The sequence below is a fragment of the Nematolebias whitei genome, chromosome 6 (assembly GCF_014905685.2).
Source record: "Nematolebias whitei isolate Nwh7 chromosome 6, NemWhi1, whole genome shotgun sequence".
NCBI classification, from domain to species: domain Eukaryota; kingdom Metazoa; phylum Chordata; class Actinopteri; order Cyprinodontiformes; family Rivulidae; genus Nematolebias; species Nematolebias whitei.
The window spans coordinates 33,722,616-33,747,123 of record NC_056503.1 but is presented as its reverse complement, the minus strand read 5'-3'; the positions used below and the strand labels follow the sequence as shown (position 1 = coordinate 33,747,123).

At 40.3% G+C, this 24,508-nt stretch overlaps 2 protein-coding genes across 2 annotated transcripts in view; one reads left to right on the top strand and one right to left on the bottom strand.

The window, feature by feature from the left end:
• Positions 1-7,466, top strand: part of dhx36 (DEAH (Asp-Glu-Ala-His) box polypeptide 36) — a 31,470-nt gene extending 24,004 nt beyond the window's left edge. Inside the window, exons 18-20 of the mRNA XM_037677820.1 lie at positions 2,981-3,101; positions 6,987-7,139; positions 7,215-7,466. Coding sequence (XP_037533748.1) covers positions 2,981-3,101; positions 6,987-7,139; positions 7,215-7,445 — 505 coding nt within the window. The 3' untranslated portion in view covers positions 7,446-7,466. The remainder of the gene's footprint in view (positions 1-2,980; positions 3,102-6,986; positions 7,140-7,214) is intronic.
• A 2,260-nt stretch (positions 7,467-9,726) lies between these two features.
• Positions 9,727-24,508, bottom strand: part of LOC119410649 (rho guanine nucleotide exchange factor 26) — a 50,930-nt gene continuing 36,148 nt past the window's right edge. Inside the window, exons 13-15 of the mRNA XM_037677534.1 lie at positions 13,202-13,272; positions 12,968-13,069; positions 9,727-10,931 (exon numbers count right to left, since the gene is read on the bottom strand). Of these exons, the coding sequence (XP_037533462.1) occupies positions 10,789-10,931; positions 12,968-13,069; positions 13,202-13,272 (316 nt within the window). The 3' untranslated portion in view covers positions 9,727-10,788. The remainder of the gene's footprint in view (positions 10,932-12,967; positions 13,070-13,201; positions 13,273-24,508) is intronic.

Below are 24,508 nucleotides of genomic sequence, written 5' to 3'. Positions count from 1 at the left end.
TGCATAATAGGCAGTTATTAATGATTTATAAAGTGTTTATAGAGGAAATAATAATGTATCTATAAACTATTTGTTAGCATCTATAAGGGGAGCCTTATTGTAAAGTGGTACCCTTTTCTCTGATGTTTTTAGTGCTCACAAACACAGTAAATTCCCCACATCGGTAAGATTTAATGTTTGCACAGCGGCTCTCTGTATTACAGTGATTTAATTGCTCGACTAGTCAGTTTTTGTTCTGTAGCTAAATCAAACTGCCGCCTGGTACGAACAGCTCATTCTCTGCAGCCGACCAGTCGCTTCTGTCTGGCTGACACACAAAAGTTTGGAACACGGTGTTACTTTAATGTTATCGATGCATCCAAGATGGCAATCTTTTTTTTCTTCCTCTTCATGGCAGAATGACAAAAGGCTCTGAAGAGAATTCTAATAACGAGCATCTATTTGGTTATTTCTGAAGCTACCCGATTTGGAAAAGGAAAAATGTTCCTTTTTTTTATTCCCGTTTTCACACAACTGGGAACACAAAGTGTGAATGCAAACACACATACATTTACACATGTAGTAGATGTTTTATAGAAATATTTGGAAGCATTAAAATATATAATATTTCAGAAATTGGTAGAAAATAATCTCAGCTCAGAACTTTTATTTATATCAAAGATGAATGGACAGAGTGTCCGCACATCCTTAAAAGATGTATCTAAAATTAAATCCTTAAATGTCTTAAATTCATAAAAAAATATTGTAAGTTGGTCTTAAATATGTTATTCACAGGTCTCAAAAGTTGTCGGAACAGGACTATTTATTATGTGGGACTTTTCTGTCAGGTAAAAGTTTTACCTTGAGTTGTGTCTTCTTCACGTTCTGAACTTGCATTTTCTTTTATAGTCTATGGTTCAAACCGACTTAACTCGAGGCAGCTCAGGCTAATTTTTACTAGCTGCTAATATAGATGCTTGCTAACTAGCTATTCTGCAAAATGAATCTTGGATAAGTACACATTTATTGACAGTTGGCTGGACGGCGTCCGTGTACACAACTGGCTCACGTCTGTTGCCAACCCAAACGAGCCCACGTGCATTCTGTGCAAAGAAATGTTCAAGCTCTGCGTTGATTATCTTTGTGTATGAAGGCTAAACTGGAGATTAGGACACAACTGAGCCTTGTGCCTTGATTGTATTCAGTAGAGGTCTTTTTTATTTGTTGGATGTTTCCAACCAAATAACTGAACTTGGACACACAGCCATTGAACCAGAGAGCACTGATGAATATCACGTTTTGTTCCATAAACAGACAAAAATTAAACTTGAAAGTGTCTCACTGAGTAAAACACATTCTATGCTTGGGATCCCCCAACCATCGCCTATATTTAGAGTGTTTTTCAGTCTTAAATTTCATTAGAGACGACATTAAAAAAAATCTTTAATTTGCCTTCCTGAAACCTGCAGATCTCCTGATGGAGCCTTTTCGACACCAGCGACAGATTTAGGATGTTTTTTGAGGTTTCAAACTTCAATATTTTACCATGTCAAGAGTTTTTCTTACTTACAAGACAGGTAACTGTTGTATCTGCATCAAAGAGAACACCAAGCTGAAATACACACCCACTTAACTTGTCCTAAACTGCCATATCTTTACTGGAAAGTCATGCAACTTCTTTGGTTTGTTTTTGTCCAGATCTGTTTTAGCTACACAGTAAACCCTCAATAGACTCATCTTACTCTACCAGAATTATTAGTTATATATATTTTTTTTTAAACCAGATTCAGTGCAGTTTGATTAACCTGAAGCACAGATGAGTGATAGGAGGTAGAAGTCTGATACGCTTGCATCAGAACAATCCAACGATGTTGTGGTAATATTACTGATTGTTTTGTTTTTTTCCTATCAGTATGCAGGTAGTCCTTCAAAAATATTGATTATATTGACACAAATGAGCTGTTCTCACTTCAAACTCCTTGAAGTTTTCCAAGTATCTGCTGTAAATTAATGTGCTCTGAAAAAAAAAGAAGTTTTAAATCTTTTATAGATTTTGTCAGTTACTGCAAAGTGGTTTGCAGAGGGTTGAGAACCCTAATTAAAATGAACTGGTCCCTAAGGCCTTAAACTTAAACTGTTTTCATCCAACATGTTCAATAAGTGCAGTCCCCCCCCCACACACACACACACAAATACTCTTTACCATGGTCTGAGAGCTTCATCTTGTTTCTCCTGTGGCTTTTGTACTGTCATCATTAAGAAAGACTAGTCAATACCATTTTAAAGCTTTATTAAAGTTTATAATTCTATGACTTGCATTGAAAAAGGAGAGAGCTTCTACTATGACGTACGATTCTGAACAAATGAAGCTGACTGGGTTGATTGATCGTACTTTTGGGCTCACTTTGGAGCCGGTGGCCCAGATAACTGATCACTTCTAGAAGGAAACTGAACTGAGTTCAATCGTTAAAATTCTAAATGAACATTTTGGACTATCTGTAAAAAGATTTTAAAAAAAATTAACAACTTTAAAAGTCCAAGGTGAAGGTTTTGACTTGGCTACTAATGAAAAGCAGATTAAAACTATATACACAGTATTTATATATATATTCCTGCAGGATCAATGAAGTTCTATCTTATCTTATCCAGTAGAGGATAAGTTTCTTATTACTGAGAAACTCACAGGATTTAAATCGTTTTGCTGGAAAAATTGTCAAAAATCCTCCAAACAAGAACTGCTACAAAACAGCATTTAAATGCTGCCAGAGGAGTTGCTGCCAGGAGCATCGTGTACACTTTCTCATTTTTTATACACTGCAAGAAGAAATAATAAAATCCCAGATTTATTGCTTTGTGGAGATCAAGTCATTTTTCTCTTGAGATAATAAACATCTCCTGAAACGCTAGAACTTTAAAACCTTCCTGTTTGTTTAAACGTTGCGTTTCAGAGGGAAGGTCACAATCACTAGCCCTCCTCATTCATTCCTCTCCTCTTTCTCAGGGTGAAGGTGTACACCCAGGCTGATGGAAAGGTATGCATCCACCCAAAATCCGTCAACGCCGAAGAGAAGGAGTTCAACTACACGTGGCTTATTTACCACCTGAAGATGAGGACGAGCAGTGTGAGTAAACCAAGAGGCATGTTGTTTCAACACTGGTACATGAGGGGTTTATAAAATGTATTTAGTCATTTTTGCACATACTGAAGGTACTTTCAGTCCTGACATGTTCTAAAGATCCTTCTGGTCAACATTTTCCACCCAAACTCCCAGGAATCACAGCAGGTAAACGAAGCGTGGCGAAGCTTCTGGAGGTTTTCGTGCGGATCGATGAGTCAGTCTGTGTTTCATTTATCTCCCTACTTGTTGCCTTCAGATTGGTTCGTTTAAGATTGACCCTTGAAGGAGGCTCCTCTGCTGCTCCCACCATGAAACCACTATGGTTCCCTTGCAATCATGTTCCACCTCCTGAGCTCTATATGCAGTTCCTCCACCTCACATTTCTAGCTGTCATGTTGTGGACGTGTGCAAACTGCTAAAACAGACCAAACAGCTGCGCGCCCTCCTGAACATTTCTAGCTTCCGTGTGTAAAAATGGATTTGAGCTCATCGCCTGTGAGAGGATAGAAAGTATCGGTGACCAAAGGTTGGCGATGATGCCACGTCAGTTTTGCACTTAATGAATATTTGATTAAAACTCTACCTTTCAACTGCCTCTCAAAGGCTCTTGTGCTTCAAAGCTTCCAGACACAATGTAAGAGGTGGCTGTGGGGTCAAACTGGTCAATGTTGTTTTCTGACTGCAGCCTTCTCACCCTTTCCTTTTTTATTTGCACCCCTCTTCAGACTAGTTTCTTCCTCCCTTCAATATAACATCTTTGGTTTTTTTTTGTACTTTCTTCTTATGTGAGTGCTTCTGGAAGAAAACACCTTTTTCATTGCCTCTCTAATAGCTGCCTCTGCCTTTGTTTTCCACTTTTCTGCCTCTGGCTCGGCGTAGAAAAGTATTTTTTGCTGCATTTATTTTTATTTCTACCACGTTGAAATGCTTTCTGTTCACAGTGCTGCACTTTTGTGTTCATGAAGTGTGATGTTTGGAGAATGTGAGGATCTCAAGGTTATGTGCTCACGTAGAGAGGAGGAAGCAGACAGAAAATCAGAAAAAGGGGGATGACGTTAAACTTCATCTCCTCTGACGCACTTCCCCTCTGGTGGTTCATTACATTAAACTTTCATGGGGTAAATACAGTCGTCCCTGAGCGCTCAAAGCTTTTTGTTCTTCTCGCCTCCTCCACAGTGATCTGACGCTACATGTTAGTGTTTCTACTTTATGATGGTTTTGCTTGACGTTTGTCTTTTCCTTACCGCCACCAGGTGCCTGCTCAAAGAATCCTGTGGGTGTTTTTTTTTTATGATTTGGTCTAAAATACCTTCTACATGTTAAACAGGACTATATAAATAAAACTGAATAATATGATTATTGTTAATGTTTTCTTGTCAAAACAGGCTATGATAAAACTGGCCTTTGTTGAATGGTTTTAACAAAATTGTTGCATTTTCTGTTAGTGCTCAAATTATGTGCATGGAGTCGCTCTCAACTACTAACATACCAAAGTTTTATCTTAATACAGTAGACCCTCGTTTATCGTGGAGGTTATGTTCCAGACACCCCCGCAATAAGTGAAAAACCGCGAAGTAGGAATACTATTTATTTTAGTATTTATATACATAGTAAGGCTTTATAAACCCTGTCCACACTCTTGCAATGTTCTGATCTCTTAAACCCATGTCATTTTAACAAGATACATATATATACTGTATATGTACTGCAGAGCAGCTACATGCTGCAAAATTTTATATGGGTTCTCACCAGCCTTGGTGCGGTTCTGATCGGCTCCTACAGCCATTGTGCACAGGCCCTTCGGAGAGCCAGTACAAAAACCACACAATGGTCCCAATCGAGTCCAAATAATCCAGAGGGATCCGGATGAAAAAAGTTCTGGTGGGCTCTAGAGAAAACACTAGACCAGCAAGCAGCTCTCAGATTGACCGATGAGGCTGTAAGTAGTCCTGGTCCAATTCCCAGTCAGTTCCGTATGGCTCTCTGCATCCACTGAATGCCGAAGTCACTATGAATAAAGACCAAACTTTTTCAGATCGGATCAAAACTTTCCCTCCATTTCAGCAGAAAACCGCAGCTGGAAGCACTGTTGGCTTCTGGGTACAGTAGTCCCTCACTACTTCGCTGTTCGTTTTTCGCGGACTCGCTCTATCGCGGTTTTTCAAAATAAGATTGGACATGACAAACAATTGGCTGATTGATGGATGAGCCACACGATCTGCATGGAATTTTTATTTAAAATAAATTAATTTCAATTATTTAGCACCTGCTGCACCTGTGTGCAGTCCACAGCTGTGGGAGAAGCTTCCTCCTGCAGCATGTCATATCTTCGCTCTGCAGCAAAGTGGGCGTGGCCAAGAACACTAACAGGTGGCAGAGAGCTGATATCATGACATTCTGTGCTCGTTTAGAGTGTTTAGAATTTAGAAACATTGTTTAGAATATTTGCAAGAGTGAGGGAAGTGTTTAAAATGCCTTAATATCTATCTATCTATCTATCTATCTATCTCTCTCTCTCTCTCTCTATATATATATATATATATATATATTACCACTTACTACTTGTACTACTGTTCCTACTTCACGGTTTTTCACATCGCGGGGCTTCAGGGTACGAATCCTCTGCGATAAACGAGGGACTACTGTACCGTAGTTCTTTTGACTGGCCATGGAGTGTAGGCTTATCGAGAGTAAACTACAAAAGGGTGGCGCCTGTCCGAAGTATTTTATTTTTTGTTAACCTTTTACTGTATCCCGTACTGTCCCAATCACAAGTGATATTAAAGTTGACAATCGTGTGACGTGTCGAACCATGAAGTATCTGTAAAAGTAACTACTTGTAGTTGCCGTGTTTGTGTTTGTTAAGGTCTTTTATGTTTGTCTTTTTGTTTTTACCCCCATCACTTTACAAAGAGTGGACTTGGAAATACCCTCCATCAGCCCGTCCAGTTCATCTTGTGAGCTTTTTAACTTGAAAAATAAGCAATATGCTTAAAAGTATAGTTTCCATAAATGATTGGGGTGATCAGTGGGGTGGCCGAAGATTAATCTATGGTGGCCAAGGCCACCACTGGCCACCCCCTGGCTCTGCCATTGCATCTATTGGTGTATAAAAATCTGCTTGCCAGGATCCGTCACTCTTCACCACCTCGGTCAAATTAAAAAAAGCAACTACCTCTGTTCTTATACACAATGTAGCTCCTACCCATGTGAATATCTTGCACCAAAAACATTAAGGTTTACTTGCATTCCCTGTTCATTTCCAGTCCAGAAAAAACTTCTCGAAAACTATAAACATTCACTGTTCAAAACCCTCAGCAATGGGGGGCATCAGTGTACTAGTTGTATTTTTTGACCCTACAGCCCACCAGGTACAGTAATGTAAATCTAGTGGTAGTTTGGCTCTACCTATTTAGCAAAATATGTTATTAGAATGGAGAGCAAGAATTCTTAGCACTTGAACTAAAATAGCCTACTGTTTTTGGCATTATTGATATTTGTCACATGGATTTAACAAAAATAATGCATTTTAAGTATTTGATCAAGCGTGACGTTTAGTCAGAAGATCCATTTTCATGTTGGGTAAGTCGAGGCAAACTGCTCTCCATAAGCAGCTGTCAGTAAAGCATGGGAAATGGATGGAAGAGTGTAACACATTAGGGAGATTCACAGATGGGGCAAGATGACATTTCTTCTAACACCAGAGGCACCAAAACACATTTCAAACTGGCACATCCTCTCCTCACTAATGGGACACTTTCAGCCCACACCACAGAGTGGCTGTCGGACACGATGTGTCATAATGGTGTCACCGCCTGTCCCAGAGTGTGTTGATCTGTTGTAATATTCCCGTTACTGTGTGCTAGCGACCTCTCCGTCTCCCTTCAGATCTTCTTGTACGACTGCACGGAAGTGTCTCCGTTCTCGCTGCTGTTCTTCGGAGGAGACATCACCATCCAGAAAGACGGGGACCAGGAGACCATTGCGGTTGACCAGTGGATTGTCTTCAGGTCCCCAGCACGCATCGCTCACCTTGTTAAGGTAGACAAAGCATCCATTCAAAACAACTAATCTGCCTTGTTTACTTTGACAAACTCCTGCTTGTTTTTCCTACAGAGTTTAAAGAAAGAGCTGGATTCACTGTTAGAGGAGAAAATCAGCAATCCAGCTCCTGTGGACTGGGACAACCGTCAGTCCAAAGACTGCGCTGTCATCACGGCCATCATAGACCTCATCACCACCCAGGAGAAGCCCACAGGCGGCAGCAAAGACTACGACAGGACGTGGGCGTCTTCCCCACGAGGAAGACAGTTTTTCTTCAATGACGACGAAGATGACGATGATTAGAAGCAGCCAGACGTTCGAGAAAATGCGATGACTGACTTGTACCTTTAGACATGTTTGCTGGAATATTTATGATCAAAAGACAGCAGCGTGTTGTTTTGTTTTGTTTTGTTTTGTTTGAGCTTTAGCACTCCTGGGGAGATGCTGAAGATGAATGCATAAGACTGAAAAGTACTAAAAACAACATATTTCTTTCATGACTCACAGTAGCTATGTGTTTGTTTGTTTTTTGTTTGAAATTGTCTCATTTTCTTCAGTCAACGCCCCTTAAAGGAAAAGTTCAGAGCTTTTGAAGTGGGGCTCTGTGGAAAAGTTGTGAACATTTAGTAACTTTTTTTGTTATAAATGGCTCCTAGAATCACTTCAGTTTAGAGAAATATAGTTTAATTCTGACTGGACTGAAGACGAAACTGCTAGTCCAGGACCAAAGTAAAACAAACAAACTAGGGATGCACGATATTGGATTTTTGGACGATATCCAATATGCCAATATGTTAAAACTTATTTGGCCGATAAACAATACCAATTTTTTTTCCTAGACCTACTTACAGAGACTACATAGCGTTCTCTGCTGTGGAAGTGAAACACTACAATATTCTGCACGGTCTTTGTCAATTTGACCTGCTGCCAAATGCAGATGCCGAAAAGGGGCTGAAAATGACACTTCAACTTGGATTATGTTTAATGTCAATTGTAGTCATGACATTTAATCTAACACGACAACACTTGAACAGTGCACATTTGTAAATTTTCACACATCTAAACTCCACCTGTTCACAAGCGACAAGTGAAAAGCGCATTAGTAGTGCATTAATACATATACTATCTATTATATATGCTATCAGTTTCTGACACTTTAAAAAAAACTTCCACACCACCAACATTTTCACTTCTTCCTCTCTAACGCCGTGATCAGATCAGGTAGACACGCGTGACGTCAGAACGTTGTGCTGGCACTGCAGGCATCCTTGTCACTGGGTTGTCATACAAAAACTGCCTTTAAAAAAAGTTTCTGGTGTATATGTCACGTTTTTTTGCATAGATTTGTCCTGCATCTTAATACGCCGAAGCGACTTATATACTTTTTTCTATATTCATAACACAATTTTTGACTTGACGCGTTAAATTTTGAAGAACTGTAACAGCGAGTCCTCCCGTGCCCACTCGCTTCACTCGGCTGATGCAGGCGAAGGAACGCTGGAGAGCCCGCAGCTCCGGCCATGATGGATGGATGGATGGCGCCACGCTGCCCAGGCGAAATGAAGTTGTTTTGATCATTAAACGCATAATAAATGTGACGGGTTAGCGGTGGGCATAATGAATGCAACGCATTTGCCAAAGCGACTTGTTTTTTTTCCTCTTCGTGATACTTTTTTGACTGATGCAACTTATACTTTGGCACGACTTATACGCCGGACAATACGGTATATATATATATATTTATATATATATAAAACAGCGCCTTTTATATCGGTAAGTTATTTTGATGGCATGTCCGATATTTAACTTTATTGCTAATATCGACCGATACCATGCAGATAATATCGTACATCCCTAAAATAAATAAACCACTGTTTGTTTCATATTGCATAATTGTATAAAAATTATATAAATTTATTATTACTCTTGGAAATGCCCAAATTTGCACAGATAGTGCTACACACTTGATAATAACTACAGCATTTTATGTAAATAACTCAGACTTATCAGACTAGCCACTAGCTTGTCAGTCTGGTATGAGTAAAACTTTTATTTGTCTAAAGTGATGCTACTGGAGAGCTATCTACAACAAGATGCTATTTGTTCACAAGCTCAGTTCAAAAGTTCAAAACTTTCCTTTAAGTTGATTGTGCAATCATTTAAAAAAAAAAAAACTCCATTTCATTGCTAAGCTTCATCTGTCTCATGAAAAGTCACCCTGAAATAGTCACCTTCATGATGGATGAGCATGAGTTATTCTGGTTTGAGAAAACATATTTAGCTATTTCTACTTAAGACGTGTTAATGGCTCAAATACTTATTCATCACAGATATCACTGCAGAAATAAATTGTCTCAAGCGGAAATTATTTACAAGGAATGATTGATGATTCAAGATAAACAACAATGTTCATGTAATTAGGCGTTTAATAGCAGGAGAAGATTAAAATACACAAGGATGTTTTCATAATACTTTATATGCACTATAATATACATATATACATAGCTGATTTACAGTAGTTACATGAAAAGAAAATGACTGAAAGAAGAGTTCAGATGAGTTTTATCGAATAGTTCTTTCTCCCTGAGAGCAGATGCAAAGCTGAGATTCTAGTCTCGTTTTGTGCCAAACCTCGGTTTGTGTGTTTTGGAATCATCTGTGGTTGTCGTCTGGTTTGGTTCCAGAGCTGTGGGCTTGATAGATTGTGTTATCATCATCCTCTGGTCGAGCCATTTATTTCATTTAGCTGGGCATCACTTAAAAAAAAAGATGACTCACGCTGGACAATTGCATTAAAAGCAGGTCCAGGCGAGGTCGCCCGTCTGTCCTGCTCTCAGCATCAGCAGACACTTTTTTTTTTTTTGTAAATCACGTGTTTTTAAAGTGTGCGCTGGCATCAAGAGTGTGATTTCTGGCCATTCCAGTCACAGAGAGAATAACGATACTTGAGATGCCCAAGTCTGATTCATGGCGGTGGCATTAAGTGTTGACAATAGACAAGTTGGATACTCGGCCCTTCTCGTTTCAGGATTGATCGCTTGTCCCTGACGACCATCATTTGTAATAATTGTCCAATCAATTATAAACAGTGTTACATAATCAGAATCACTCTGTTGAAGAGCTGCCAGTCTGGCCTTATCACTTGTACAACCAACATCTCGGTGTTGCTGGTGACGCTTCTCGTCACGTGGCCCTCGACCCTCGTTAACGAGGCTGCTGCTGAATTCTCACTAATTGGTCTACTTTACCTCCCACAGAGCAGCCGTCCTCATTAGGCTGCACATCATTTGTGAAGAATGCTTAGAAAAAAGTCATTTACAAAATTTCACGCCGACAGTCGTGATGTAGCAGGGTGTTAAAACTTTGGCTTTTGCTGTGGGGTGTGAAGTGACATATCCCTTTTTCACACAGACCCACACACTAATTAAGAAAATTGTTGTTCCTCTCTGAGTTGGCGCTAAAAAGTCTGAAACTGACTGGTGTTTAGTTGCTGAGCAGGTATCTGGCTAACAGCTGGATTTTTGAAGGCAGGCCACTGTTGAACTCATGTCAGAGTTCATTTCTTAAAAATAAAAAAACATGGCCACTGGAGTGTCAAAAGGTCGCCATCAGCCTGGAAAAACCATTTGTCAAGCCGATTGTCTCGTCACACGTTCGTCTCCAGCCCCTGCAGGCGATCCATCCTCTGCATGTTGCGCTCGATTGTGGCCTGGCACGTGATCTGTTCGGCGCACTCGGCTGGAAACCATCCCCACTCTCCGTCACGCAGCCGCTCGCCTTCATACCAGCCTGAGAAGAGAAATGTTTGCATCAGACAGTGCTGTGAGAAAGCGTTTACCCCCAAACCAACCTGGACCTGTGCGAGTAAGAAATTCTTTGCTCATGATCAATAATCCAGGTACAAAGTCCAACAATTTTCAGTCAGGTCATCTGGACAGTTTTTCTTTTTTTGCTGAAACGTTTCACCTTCCATCCGGAAGGCTTCATCAGTCAAGGAAACACAACACAAAATTGATTCTTCCCCCAAACGGCTTACTCCAAAATGGAACAAACCAGTTATGTTGGTGCTAAGATGGTGTCTTTGACACACCCCCTGCTCTTGTGCTGGCCCTCTTCCTCGTCGGCAATCATGTCAAACTAGTTCAAAACCAAAAATGTCCATGCTCAACAATCCAGGTATACAATCCAACAATTTTCAGTCAGGTCATCTGGACATTTCTTTTTTTGCTGAAACGTTTCACCTTCCATCCAGAAGGCTTCATCAGTCCAACAAAGTTAAATCGGGTCATCTGGACAGAATTTTTCTTTTGTTGAGACATTTCATCTTTTATCCAAAGGACTTCATCAGTCTGAGGAGCCACAACAAACTCAGTCCCAAAAGCAGCACACTCTGTGGACCATCCAGTTTGCTGGTGATCAAATGGTTTCTGGGGCCCACCCTCTTCCCCGTTATTGAGCATGAACTTTGATGTTTTGAACCACTTTGTCTATGGATGCCTCAGAAGAATCGACGGGGATGAGGGCAGACTCCAGAAACCATCTTTTCACCAGCAAACTGATTGGTCCACTGTGGAGTGTGCTGCGTGTGGGACTCAGTTTGTTGTGGCTCCTCAGACTGATGAAGTCCTTTGGATGAAGGATGAAATGTTTCAACCAAAAAAGAAGCCGTTCAGATAACCTGTCAACTTTGTTGGTCTTTGCAAATTGGTGTATTATCTGATTTATTAGTTCGTTTGAACAAGTCACACTGGGTTCTAATTACTACCAGACCTGTAGAATGAAGAAATCACCTAGGTCGATTCTTTATTCACAAATGGAGAAAACGCAAAACTGTGGTGAACCTTCCCAAAAGTGGCAAAGCGACCAAAAATGTGCATCCATGACCCGTGCAGGAGGTCCCAAGAAAACCCAGAACATTTAAAGCTCTGTAGGCCTCACTTAAGGTCCGAGTTCACAATTCAACAGTAAGAAAGAGATGAAGAGCAACATGGGAGATTTTTCAGGACTGAAACCACCGCTGAGCAAACACAACACAAAGGCAAAGTCTCACATCTGTTGAAAACCATTTTGATGACCCACAAAACCATTGGGGAAAAAATTCTATGAACTGACTGGAAGGAGTGCGGTGGTAGTGTGATGGTCGGGGCTGCTTTGCTGCATCAGAACTTGGGACGACTTGCCGTAACTGATGAAACAGCGAATTCTAAAATCTTGAAGGAGAATGTCCATCAGTTTATGATGTGAAGCTCAAGCACACGGGTTCTGCAGCAGGACAACGATCCACAGAACAGCAGCAGAATTCCTCCACAATGATGTGAAAAACCCATCGTCAGATATCGCAAACGCTTGATCGTTGTTGCTGCCGCTGATGGAGGCGCAGCCAGTTATTGCAGTAGGTTTAGGGGGCCGTAACGTTCTCACATCTTTGTTTTGTATTAATATTAGTTTGATGATCTGAAACATGTAAATGTGGCAGAGAAGGGAGTGAAACGTCTTCCAGCACTGTACCTTTACTCTGGTCTGTTTACATCTGGATTGTTCTTTTAGCCCCAAAACAAAAGAAGAGCCAGTTGCTATGGTCACCAAAACTGAAAATGTACTTTATTTCGGAGCATATAGATGTAAAACTTCAAACACATCAGGTTTATTACGCCAAAGAGACCCGTGGTAAAAGGGGGCGGAGAGTGGGAGTGCATGATGAAAGGAGGCAGTAGAGGTGAAAAATTGGGGGAAAATTAGAGGAATATTAAATAAAATTAAAAAAAAAAACAGTCAGTGCAGCTGCAGGAAGAGCACGAGAGAATATCAAAACGCAGGGTACGTACTGTCCACATGCTGCGACACCAGAACCACATCAGCCACCTGCAGAGACATCTCATCCGGCTGCTTCGCTGTGTAGGTTCTGATCACCTCCACCTGGATGATGTCTGGGAAAAACAAACAAAAACAGCATTGTGCATCATTTCAGATTCATTTCAGAACAAAATCTTATGACAATGAGGAGTTGTTTCACTGCTTGACCACAAGGTGGCGCAGTAAGCTAAATTTAAAAAGCTTACTGGTTCTATCATGACTCTTCTTCTTGTTGACATTCTGGCCCAGAGCACTGATCCAGCGAGCGCGCTCATTTCTAAAAAGCACATTAACACCTTAATTAACTCATTACATCTTGGACATTTTAAATTTACAAAAGTAGCTGTGAAGGAGAACACCTGCGCTGAGGTGCAAAGATCAGAGTCAGAGCGGTTTATTTGTCATTTGCATCTCATGTGGTACATGTGGTGGAATGAGATTATGTACACAGGGTCCCGGTTACATCCAACAATAAAATGTAAAAGAAAAACAATAATAAGATCTAAGATATGAACTGAGAAAAACATAAACTAAAAATACACTAAGCACTAATAGCATAAAAACATTACGTTGAACAGATGAGCATGCATGAACACAGCAACATGTTGTCAAAGTTCATGCTCAATAATCCAGGTAGAAAATCCAACAAAGTTCAGTCAGCTCATCTGGACGATTTCTTTTTTTCTTATTGAGACGTTTTGTCTTTCATCCAAAGGACTTCATCAGTCCGAAGAGCCACAACAAACTGAGTCCTACAAGCAGCAAAACCACATAGTAGACAGGGGAGAGGGCAGGCCCCAGAAACCATCTTATCAGCAAACTGGTTGGTTCACTATGGGACTGTGCTGCTTGTGTGACTCAGTTTGTTGTGGCTCATCGAACTGATGAATTCCTTTGGATGAAGGACGAAACGTCTCGACAAGAAAAAGAAACCATCCGGAGGACCTGACTGAACTTTGTTGAATTATTTTGTTGTCTCGCATCCACCGCCACCCCACCCCCACCCTGTCTCCGCTCAGACAGAGGAGTGTTTTCATTCACAGACGACTCAAAGGCTGATTCTCAGCAGAGGACAAACCAGCTTCTGCGTTTGTGTTCGCTTCATAGAAAACAAGAAAGGGTGCAGCTGTGCAGGTCAGATTTCATGCAACTCAATATCATCTCACCTGCTCTGAAGGGCCCAGAAAGAAGAGGCTCAGGGAGGGATAAACATAGAGGGGAGGAAGGGGTTCAGGAAATTAACCAGGTTTATGGAGGTTCCTCTGTGACAGCTCTGCTGGGCACAAACAATATGAGAGCTGGTGGTGTGGGTCTTCAAATGAGCCTCTAATGGACCCTCGCAGACTGGACCAGTGAGTCAGACCTTGTTATTGCATTCCCACACATTGCATTTGGGTCACAAAGGCTTTAAATACTGAGCTAAATTATATAAATATCACTGTGGGTACACAGCTCTGATTATAATATGATTTCAAAGTTCATGATCAATAATCCAGGTAAAAAAAATCCAACGAAGTTAAGCCAGGTCATCTGGACGGTTTTGTTTTGTTGAAACGTTTTGTCTTTCATCCAAAGGACTTAATCAATCTGAGGAGCCACAGCAATCTCAGTCCCACAAGCAGCACACTCCCACAGTGGACCAATCTGTTTGCTGGTGAAAAGATGGTTTCTGGAGTCCGCCTTCTCTCCCCGTTGATTCTTCTGCGGCATCCATAGCCAAAGTGGTTCAAAACATCAAAGTTCATGCTCAATAATCCAGGTAAAAAAAAAAGAATCCATCAAAGTTAAGTCAGACTCCAGAAACCATTTTATCACCATCAAACTGGTGACAATGTGAGCGTGCTGCTTGTGGGACTGAGTTTGTTGTAGCTCCTCGGACTGATGAAGTCCTTTGGATGAAAGACGAAACGTTTCAGCAAAAAGAAACCATCCAGAGCACCTGACTTAACCTCGTTCGATTTTTTTTTACCTGGATTATTGAGCATGAACTTTGATATAATATGATGTTTTGACAATTAAAAAGTGACCTTTGGATTTAAGTGATACGTCATACGGTCTATTAAAACCTGCTGGATCGTCTTCATGTTCGACAACAACCATATTGGGTCATAGTCCAGAGGAAAACCCTTCTCATGCTCAAACACTGAAGAGTGATGTTTGACAACTGTGACTTTCCTTCCTGCCTTCATTTAGTCCTCATTGTACACCAAAAGGAAACTGCTTTTCCTCCTATTGTTGATGATAAAGGAATGGCCAACAAAACAAAGGCCATGCTCAAATTGGACAATTAACGTCTGATTCAGACCTAATCTGATGCGACTGACAACTCAAGCCTGCAGTTTTTGATACGCTGCATATTTTAAGCAGAGATTTACAGAAAACTCTTCTGGCATGAATCCATCTAAATGTTTTTCCCCCAGACAAGTCTAACCTGCAGCTTAAAGAAGTCTGTAATCCTCATGCATTATATTCGTCAAAACAATGGGTTAGAAACAAATCTCTAAATCAATGAGATTTCCTCAAACAAAAAATAAACTGAAGTGGAATATTATTGAAAATGTAAAAGCTCTGATGAAGAGCCTTGCTCGAAACGTCGCCTCGTGTGAATAAATGAGCCAAACGTGAAGTCCTGCAGGACGTAAGCCCTTGTTTTTTGTTTCTATATGATTGTCTGCTTTGTGCATAATGCCTGCTGTCAATGTAAATATGGATTTTTGTTCAATATTTGGAGAATTTATGAACAATTACTATCTTACCTGCTGTAGATAGTGTTTTTTTACAACCTCAGTTTGTAAAAAAGGATTAAACTGCGAGTTTGAGGAGGAACAGATTAAATAATGGCAGCAAATATTTTATACACGCAATGCCTGAATATTTGCATGGTTACTTGCAGGTGTGGATCGCAGCAGCTAACATGGCTGTCAGAATGACCATGTAATGTTAAAATGATGACCGTACTAAGTTTATAACACAGAATCACACGAAACACTTTGACATTTTGGATCCTGGAGTTGTTTTAAGACAGCATCAATCTGCTTCGATCTTGCTCTTGTTCCGACTAGCCATTAGCTCATCAGTCCTGTCGGAATTAAACTAAACTTCTCCAAACTCGAGTCAATCGACAAGCTTTCCACAAAGCAATATATCAGTTGTTAATCGCTCTGAGTTCATGTGCATGTTAAAACATCTCCTTGATTTTTGAATTTGTAGGCCCTCACAAAAAATTTTTTTTGAACATTCAGTAACTCAAAAATTAAACTGTTCAAAAGTGCAAAATAGAAAAAAAAAGAACAATTTAAAGCAAAAATCCTTAATAAAGACAGCAGGTCTGAGCTGAACAGAACAGACTAATATGATGCAAGCACTGGGTTTGTGTGTGAACAGGTGACTTGCAGAACTGGTGTGGACCAGTTTACCACTCTGGCTTTGGGTTACTCGTGACTGTGTTAATCATTTATTTCAAGAGAAGTCCTTTTATATACAAATAAGTCATTTCAAGCCAGTAGTCTTATTTTTTTTATCTAATTTTTATTTCACAGAAAACGAGCGTAGCTTCTTCTCATTCCTCACAGTCATCAGAGCTTCTTGCTGGAGGAGGCAGCTGCTCTTTGTAACTTTGGACAGCTGACCCTCCTCACCAACATCCACACATATGTGCATAAAACAAAACAAACAGTCATGGCAGGCTGCTGTGCCAAAGCAGCTGAAATACTTCAATAAGTGTTAGCGGAGCGTTCGTGGAACGTATTTAGGCGTGTGAGGTATGTGACTGCTGCGTGTGCACAAATATCAGGTTTGCTCTCTTCCCCTCTGAACGACTGAAGAATGAGTCTATTCATTGTAAAGCTTCCTCTGGCTTTTAGCCATTCATCCGAAAGAATAAAAGTCGGCCGCGATTCATAAATCCACTGAGAACGGGTCGAGTTTCACCTCTGAGAGGCCGGAGCAAAAAGGATTCTTTCACACGAGTAGATAAAGAGTGATGACAGTCTCCCGAACCTTCCTTCCTCTGGTTTCCATCTATGCTTCCCTCTCTCACTCTCTTTCTCTTCCACCCGATCAGTTTGTTTACTCGCACTATTTTCGGCCTCCCACAGAACGCGACTCGCGACACATCACACTGCATCTCTGCTCAAAGAGAAGACGCCGGGGGAAGAGGGAACTATTCCCGTCTGCAGCTTTCACATCACTCTATAAACGAAGGCAGACATGGAGGGCGAGCAAAAACAATGCAAGCGCCCAGCAGAAGGACAGACTCCGTTCTGTGACAGAGGCGGTTATATAATGTGTGCTGCTTTCTGTCACGCCTGTATATCTGATGCTATTTTGCTGCAGACGTCTGTGGCTGTTCTGTTCCAGCAGAAAGGCGCTATTCACCGACTCCAGACTGGACACAGAGCCAAGGTCACGAGGAAGACACAGAAGAGCTGTTACACAGATGTCCAAGTCTTCTCCTGTCCAGCCAGCTCAGTGAATTCCTGACACTTTACTCCGTAAATAGGATCAACGATCGCCCGGATTCTTCACCTTGTTTAGGCCATGAACAACACACAGGTACAAAGACAGAAACTTAACGGTGAAGAGGCAGAAACAGCCGCGTAAAGAAACTAAAAACATTCCCATCTCTGCAGTCTCACTTCCAGACAAACAAATCTGCTTTCAATCACAATGTGAGGAATTTTTCTTTGGCGCTAAAGTCAGCGTTCAAGGGAACATTATGGACTTAGGTGTGAATGTGAGAACGACTGGTTTTTCAATGTAGTATTTTTGTTTTTCCAGACAAAATGTCACAATTGTAGTGGACTAGGCCCATGTCAAAAACTAAGTCTAAGGTCAAAAATCTTGACCTTAAGAACCTTGTGGGACAGGAACTGTCATTTCATTGATTTGAATCCAGAAATGCAGGTTCACCCATCCTGAGACTTTCTTTCTTGAAGATTCAAGTGAAAAGAACACTCTCTTTTTATTATCATTACTATTTTACAAATGTTGATAATCAAAGTGTCTTAGTTCAAACCATTTTAGATGTTGCAGTGAACTAATCAATTTTATTAACTGTGTAATGATTTTTATTCTCATGCAAAATTAGAACTCATGTCAAAGCTGTTACAGAGTAATTATGCCTTTTCTGATTTCTGCTTTTGAATGAGCAAGTGTAAGTTGGTCCAAGGTTGGAGTCAAACGCAAAACAAGTTGTTGGAACGAACTATCATGTTTTTAGAATCCTCTCAGACGTAAATATAGAGGTTTTTGGCACCTGTTTCTAAACTCGCCAAAACAAAACTCTCTCTGTCTGTGAGAACATTTCTGATCTGTTTCATAACAATTCTTGCTGTGTTCTAACCTCTTACGTCACAAAACACACCCCGTCTGGTCGGTTCTGGCCAATGGGAATACTCCCAAGAGTGAACCGGGAAACAGCTCTTTAAATTGTCGGTACTTCCTGGTCTACTCAGTTCTGTTTTCTGCACAGTTCAGTTCTGTTAGAAGTTCTGTTAGAGGTTCTGTTCGGTTCTGTTGGATACACAGTCCAACCAGTTCTGTGAGAGAAGCTCAGTTCTGATGGAGATGGGAAGATCCTGACATGACAACCGAGCTCTTCCGAGGTTCATGGGATTATAACATTTTCCACTGAGGTGAGCTTGTGTCGGACAGTCTCGCCGCTACTCCGGAGGAGTAACAGCATCCTACGGAGACGCTGAAGGGTGCGTTAAACGGAATCTCGCCTGAAGACAGCTCCAGGTAAAAGAGTCGATTCCACCACCGAAGTGTACCGTAAGAAAAGCTGAAGAAAGCCCAGAGAGTGCCGTTCTGTTAACACACTCCCTCAAACCCCATCTTTTACTCTTCTCTAAACTTCTTTCCCATCTTTAAACTTTCTCAAGTAGAAATTCTTCCAGATATTTTAGAAATGTCTGTGTAAAATGCTCACCCACATCCATGTGGGTAAAAGATCATAATTGTACAGTTTTCATAAATGTCTGTGGTGAAGCAACGGAAAAATCATGGCCGTATGATTTTTCCTGATTGATTGCTTATGTTGTTATTTTCATAATTTGCCAAATTAATGTAAATGTTTGATGTTAAATTTTGATTCTGTAAATAAATGACCGCATTCATTTTGATGGGTCAAATATAAATGACGTCTCACGTTTGCATTTCCTTAAATTCAATGCACGTTTTATTCAGTCCAGAAAAATGAGGAATCCGTGTTAAATGATGAATATATCTGAGCATCTGTTCATCTACACAATTATGTGCCCTTAACAAAGTTAAATTATGCACATGCCTACAATTTTGATAAGTCCTCTTTCTAATATAATCCAGCAAAAACCAATTGTCTCTCTGATGTGATTTCTAACTAAAATACATAAAACTGTCTTTAAACTTTATTAATTGGGGGGTGTTACAGACACCATTCAAATGTCTCATCGTAAAACAATTTGTATGTCACCACATCATTTATCTTTTGAATTTCTTCTTTAAAAAAAATAGGGAGGACCCTCCTTTATCTATTAATTAAGGTACTCTGCTCTGATTGGTTAGTTCAGGTCACCTGATCAGGCCTAGATACCACTTTTAATCCAATCTGTTAAAATTCTTGATTTGAAAAAGTCCTTCTAACTACATGAACTGTTTTAAATGTAGTGAACTTTGCTGAAAATACAACACTATTTAGCTTCAAACAAATACAACAAATAAATCTGATAAAACCTAAAATACATTTTTTTTAAAGTGAAACACATACAGCTGTTTTCTTATTTGTTATTTCCAACAGTGCTGAACATGGCAGGTCTAATATTTTTGGAATACTATTGCGTTTAACCGAAATTTAATTGACATTAATTAAATAATTACTAATTTAATCAAGGACCTATGTGGAATGTGCACTTCTTTTCATGTTTTGTATTGTTTCGAATAAATTATATGTTCTCCAAATGGTCAAAAATAAGATAAACATTTTTATTGTCTAATGGAAAAGTGTATGAATATAAATCAGTACAAAAGAGTTTTGGACTGATGATTCATTATGTGGGTACACCTGTACAATTTAACTATTTGAACATTTTTGGTAACTTTATAAACTAAGTTGACTCTTTACTGAATAAATAATATTAAGACGAACTGGCTGACTCACAACTTGTTCAAAACATAAATATTAATTTATGTTAACTTGCTTTAATTATCAGAGCAACCCGCTGAACTAATAATCACTTTATTAAACATAAATTTCATAAAAACAAACGTGAAGCCTCAAGTTTATTAAACAACCTAATAAATTTTATTCTATATGATAATTAATTGTAGCAATATTTAATGTGTCTGATTCTGTTGCTTATGTGTCCCATATGCTTCATTTAACTCCTAACAAGCAGTATGTCCATGTCCACCGTCGCTGAGGGGCTTGAATTGTGAATTTTTTCTAGTTTTTAAGTTGAGTGTTTTTCAGGACTGGAAGTGAACAGGGGAGTGCAAGAAAACCTTTGCTGCAACATATTCAAGTAGGTAGGAGTTACATTGTGGAGAAAAGAGTTGTGATTGTTTGTCTTGTCCAAGGCAGCGCAGAGTGATGACCCTGGCGAGCAAAGGTCTGAATTTTTTTCCACCACCAGGTGCACAGGCAGAGCCAGGCGGTGGTCGATGGTGGCCTTGGCCTCTTTAATCTTAGGCCACCCCATTGGCTACCCCAGTTATTTGAGGAAACTATACTTTTAGGCAATATATAAATAGAAATAGTAAATTCCTCAAGTGATAGGGTTGGCTGGTTTACAAATGTTAATGGTGGTGGCTAGGGCTGAGCGATATGGACCAAAATTAATATCTCAATATTTTTCAGATAAATGGCGATATACGATGTACATTTCAATGTTTTTTTTTTCTTTCCACAAAGTATTTAAAAATATATATTTCTGAGTCAAAGCTTAGTCCCATTTGTCACACAGGCACCTTTATTAACAAACAGCAACTGTACAAAATAAATGTCTCAAAAATAAAATAAAGTTTTTTCCTGCATAACAAAATCAAAAACACAGCTGTGCACTTAAAATTTAAACAGAAAACATACAGAGTAAACGTGACGAAAGGCTGACTTGCTCTTTAAAAAGTCTGATTCTAATGAAGTTTATTCATTCAACCTTTATTAACAAAGCTCTTAGAAAGACCACATTGTTGTGTAGTTGGCTTGTTTACTGAGCTAGGTTCTGTTTGGTTATGGCTTGTTTCTTTCTGAATGTCATGGTTCCTATGCTCATGAATGCACCGTGGCTGTTCCGATGCTAGTGAATGCACCACTCGGTGTAAAGTGCCATGCTGCGTGTCGTGCGTTGGAGATTTTTCTGTCCTGAGAGAGTCAGAGAGGTTTTAGTATACTGTACTTATAAGTAGTATAATTATAATTTATAACAAGTATAATTATAACTATGTAGAGTAAAAGACTTTATCGATATAGTCTCATTTTATATCACGTATGACATTTGCTCGATATTTTAAAAATACTGAGATATCGCACAGCCCTAGAAGTCACTGTAAAGGTTTCTGAGTTACTTATGAATATGCATTTGTTTGGAGTTGGTTAAAAATGGCACCTATCCACATCAATCCTGTCAGAATTAAAGTATCTACCACAGGTAAGATGTTCATTGCCCATAATCTATCCACAGAACCCCTCTCAAAAAGAGCTAAACTACGGCTTTAAAGGTGCTCAACCTCTTGCCTACTCTGAGTAGTTGTGGAAACCCTCCAGCATGTGTTTAGCTGCTTGGGTAAAATGTACCGATGCCTGGCACTCAGCCTCCTGCACACTGGAGCACTGAATGAACCGAGGAGAAAGGGGGGTCCTGGAAAGTGTCCAGTGTTTTAGTGGCAACTCACTTTTGTTTAAATTGTTGTCTAGCAACAGCCTAATCCTGAGCAGGCTGTTTCCCACGACTGCCCCCTCCCCTCCCTTCCTTTACACCCCACCCCTACTTCTACTACTTCTCCTCCCCTGATCCTTCCTAACAGTGTGTCTTCAGAAAGCAGCCTGTGTTTCCACTTTTTTTTTATGACCAGAGACTGTTTTCTTTCATTCATCCCAATTTAGTGACCTAAACCCACCAAGACACAGTTTCAAGTGTTTTATCAGCAGCCTCGATGTCCTCCAACATGAGGCAAAATGGAGAATTGGAAATACCCTCTGTCTATTCATCCATTTTGTGAGCATGATAAGTTGAAAAATAAGTGGGGTACTGATTTTTCTTTAAGTATGTGGCTGCATATGCAAAAGAAAGGTCCCTATCAAATATTGGGTTGCCATGTCAAACTCCAAGATGGCCACCACTGTATGTATGTGTATATATATATATATATAAACCTTGTGAGCTGGATGACTTAAAAAAATAAGCAATAGGCCAACTTCCTTTCTGGTGTGTTGCTATATCTAGGCATAAAAAAGGTTATTTTCAAAAGTTGGGTTGTCACATCAAATCCAAGATGGCCACCACTAGGGGTGGGCGATATCTCGATATTTTTAAAATATCGAGATAACTTCATATGCAATATATAATGAGACTATATTGATATAGTCTTATACTCTACATAGTTATAATTATACTTGTTATAAGTTATAATTATCCTAATAATAAGTATGGTATAGTACTTTGTAAAACCTCTCTGACTCTGACTAAAGGCTCGCAGATAGTCGGACGGACCTCAGTCTGTGAAAGTCCGTGCGTATCGGATTAGACTTGAAGCGGACACCCGCAGAGCATGTCCGTGCAAAGCTCAATTTTTATGAACGCATATGCATACTCAGTGTCGCACAATAAACTGCCTGGCGATGGACTGTTTTGTATGCGATACCAATGTATTAAATTCCCCTTCTTCATCCCTGGTCTGGTTTTCATTTGTTTTTGTTTTTTCCAAGAGGCAAGTGATCTCTTCCTCCTTCTTCGTTTAGTTTTCTTAGGCTGCCTTCAGTTTTTAACTATCATTCTGCTGCTTTTAGCTTTTATCTAGCCTTTTGCTACTTTTAGCTGCCATTCTGCTACTTTGAGCTAGAATTTTTATTATTTTAGCTAGTGTTCCATTTCTTTTTTCTTTTTTTTTTTTAGCTTTAACAAGTTTCAGCTTCTTCAGCAAATGTCAGCAGACATTCAACAATCTGCATTCGCACTGCATTTTCCCAAATAATGCCACTTTTTGTAGTTTACTATAAAACTGCTGGTGATACTAAAGATTATACCAATTCGAGGGACTTCCGGCTGAATGGCGGTGAGATAAGGTGTGTTTGGGTGTGCTCCTACAGAATTAGCCTTTTCTCTGATTAATGCCTGGGCACTTTTTCCCGAGGCCGACAGCAAACAATAGCTAACTTACACACTTTACATAACCCTCCTATTTGGCCATTAAAATGCCACCAAAACCGATTAAAGGGGTAAGTTCGATCCACGCTCACCTGCGGCCTAATCCTCGTAGTGAAGCCTCGAGCTGTCCTGGATCACCTCCTCCGTCTGAGGGCGACGTCAGCAGCCTTAAGCAAGAAATACTTGTAGCTCTCCGAGAGGACCTTGCTGCTATAATTAAAGCAGAATTCCATGCTGTTCTGGGTGAAAGTCTCTCGTCGATTAATGCCGAGCTGTCCGCCTTCAAAAAGGAGCTATCGTCTGGGCTAGCAGCGGTGCAGGAGAGCTTCACGGGGCTAAAGCTAACGGTAACAGAGGTGGAGAAGTCCGTCTCCACCTGCACTGACGACATCGTGAGCCTCCAGAAAACAGTTGACGTCCTTACTAAGACGGTGGCACAGTTGGAGGATAAGTGCGATGACCTGGAGTCCCGGTCTCGACGTCAGAACATCCGCATCATTGGTGTTCCGGAGGATGACCCATCAGCGGCGACAACGGCTGCGGTATCTCGGATGCTAAAGGAGGCCTTCGACCTCGAGGAGGAACCGCTGCTGGACCGCGCTCATCGCATCCCAGCCCCCAAACCGAAAGCAGGCGAGCGGGCCCGTCCGATTGTAGCTAAGTTTCACTACCAAGCGGACTGTGTGAAAATCCTGGCGAAGGCGAGGGAGTTGCAGCGGGTCAAAGTGAACGGTACGAATATCTTCGTTTTCCCTGACTACACTGCCAAAACGGCCCGGGCGCGGGCGGCCTTCACGGAATGTCGTCGCAAGCTGCGGGACATCGAGGGGGTTCGGTTCGGCCTGCTCCACCCGGCCCGGCTGAAGATCACGTTTGAGGGTAATACGCGGGTGTTTACCTCTGCTGAGGAGGCGAAGATTTACATTGAGTCGATTACAAAATGAGCATTACAATTAATATGATCGATCTCACACTCAGGAATGTCATATTATTAGTCATTATTATTATTCAGGTTTGAAAATTTAATCAAAGTGTTCTGTCTACACTCACGGACTTATTTGTTTACATTCAGGGGTTTAATGTTCTGAATTATAATTAGTATGTTTTGTTTACAATTAAGGATTTAATGTTTAGAATTATAATTAGTGTGTTTTGTTTACAATTAGGGAT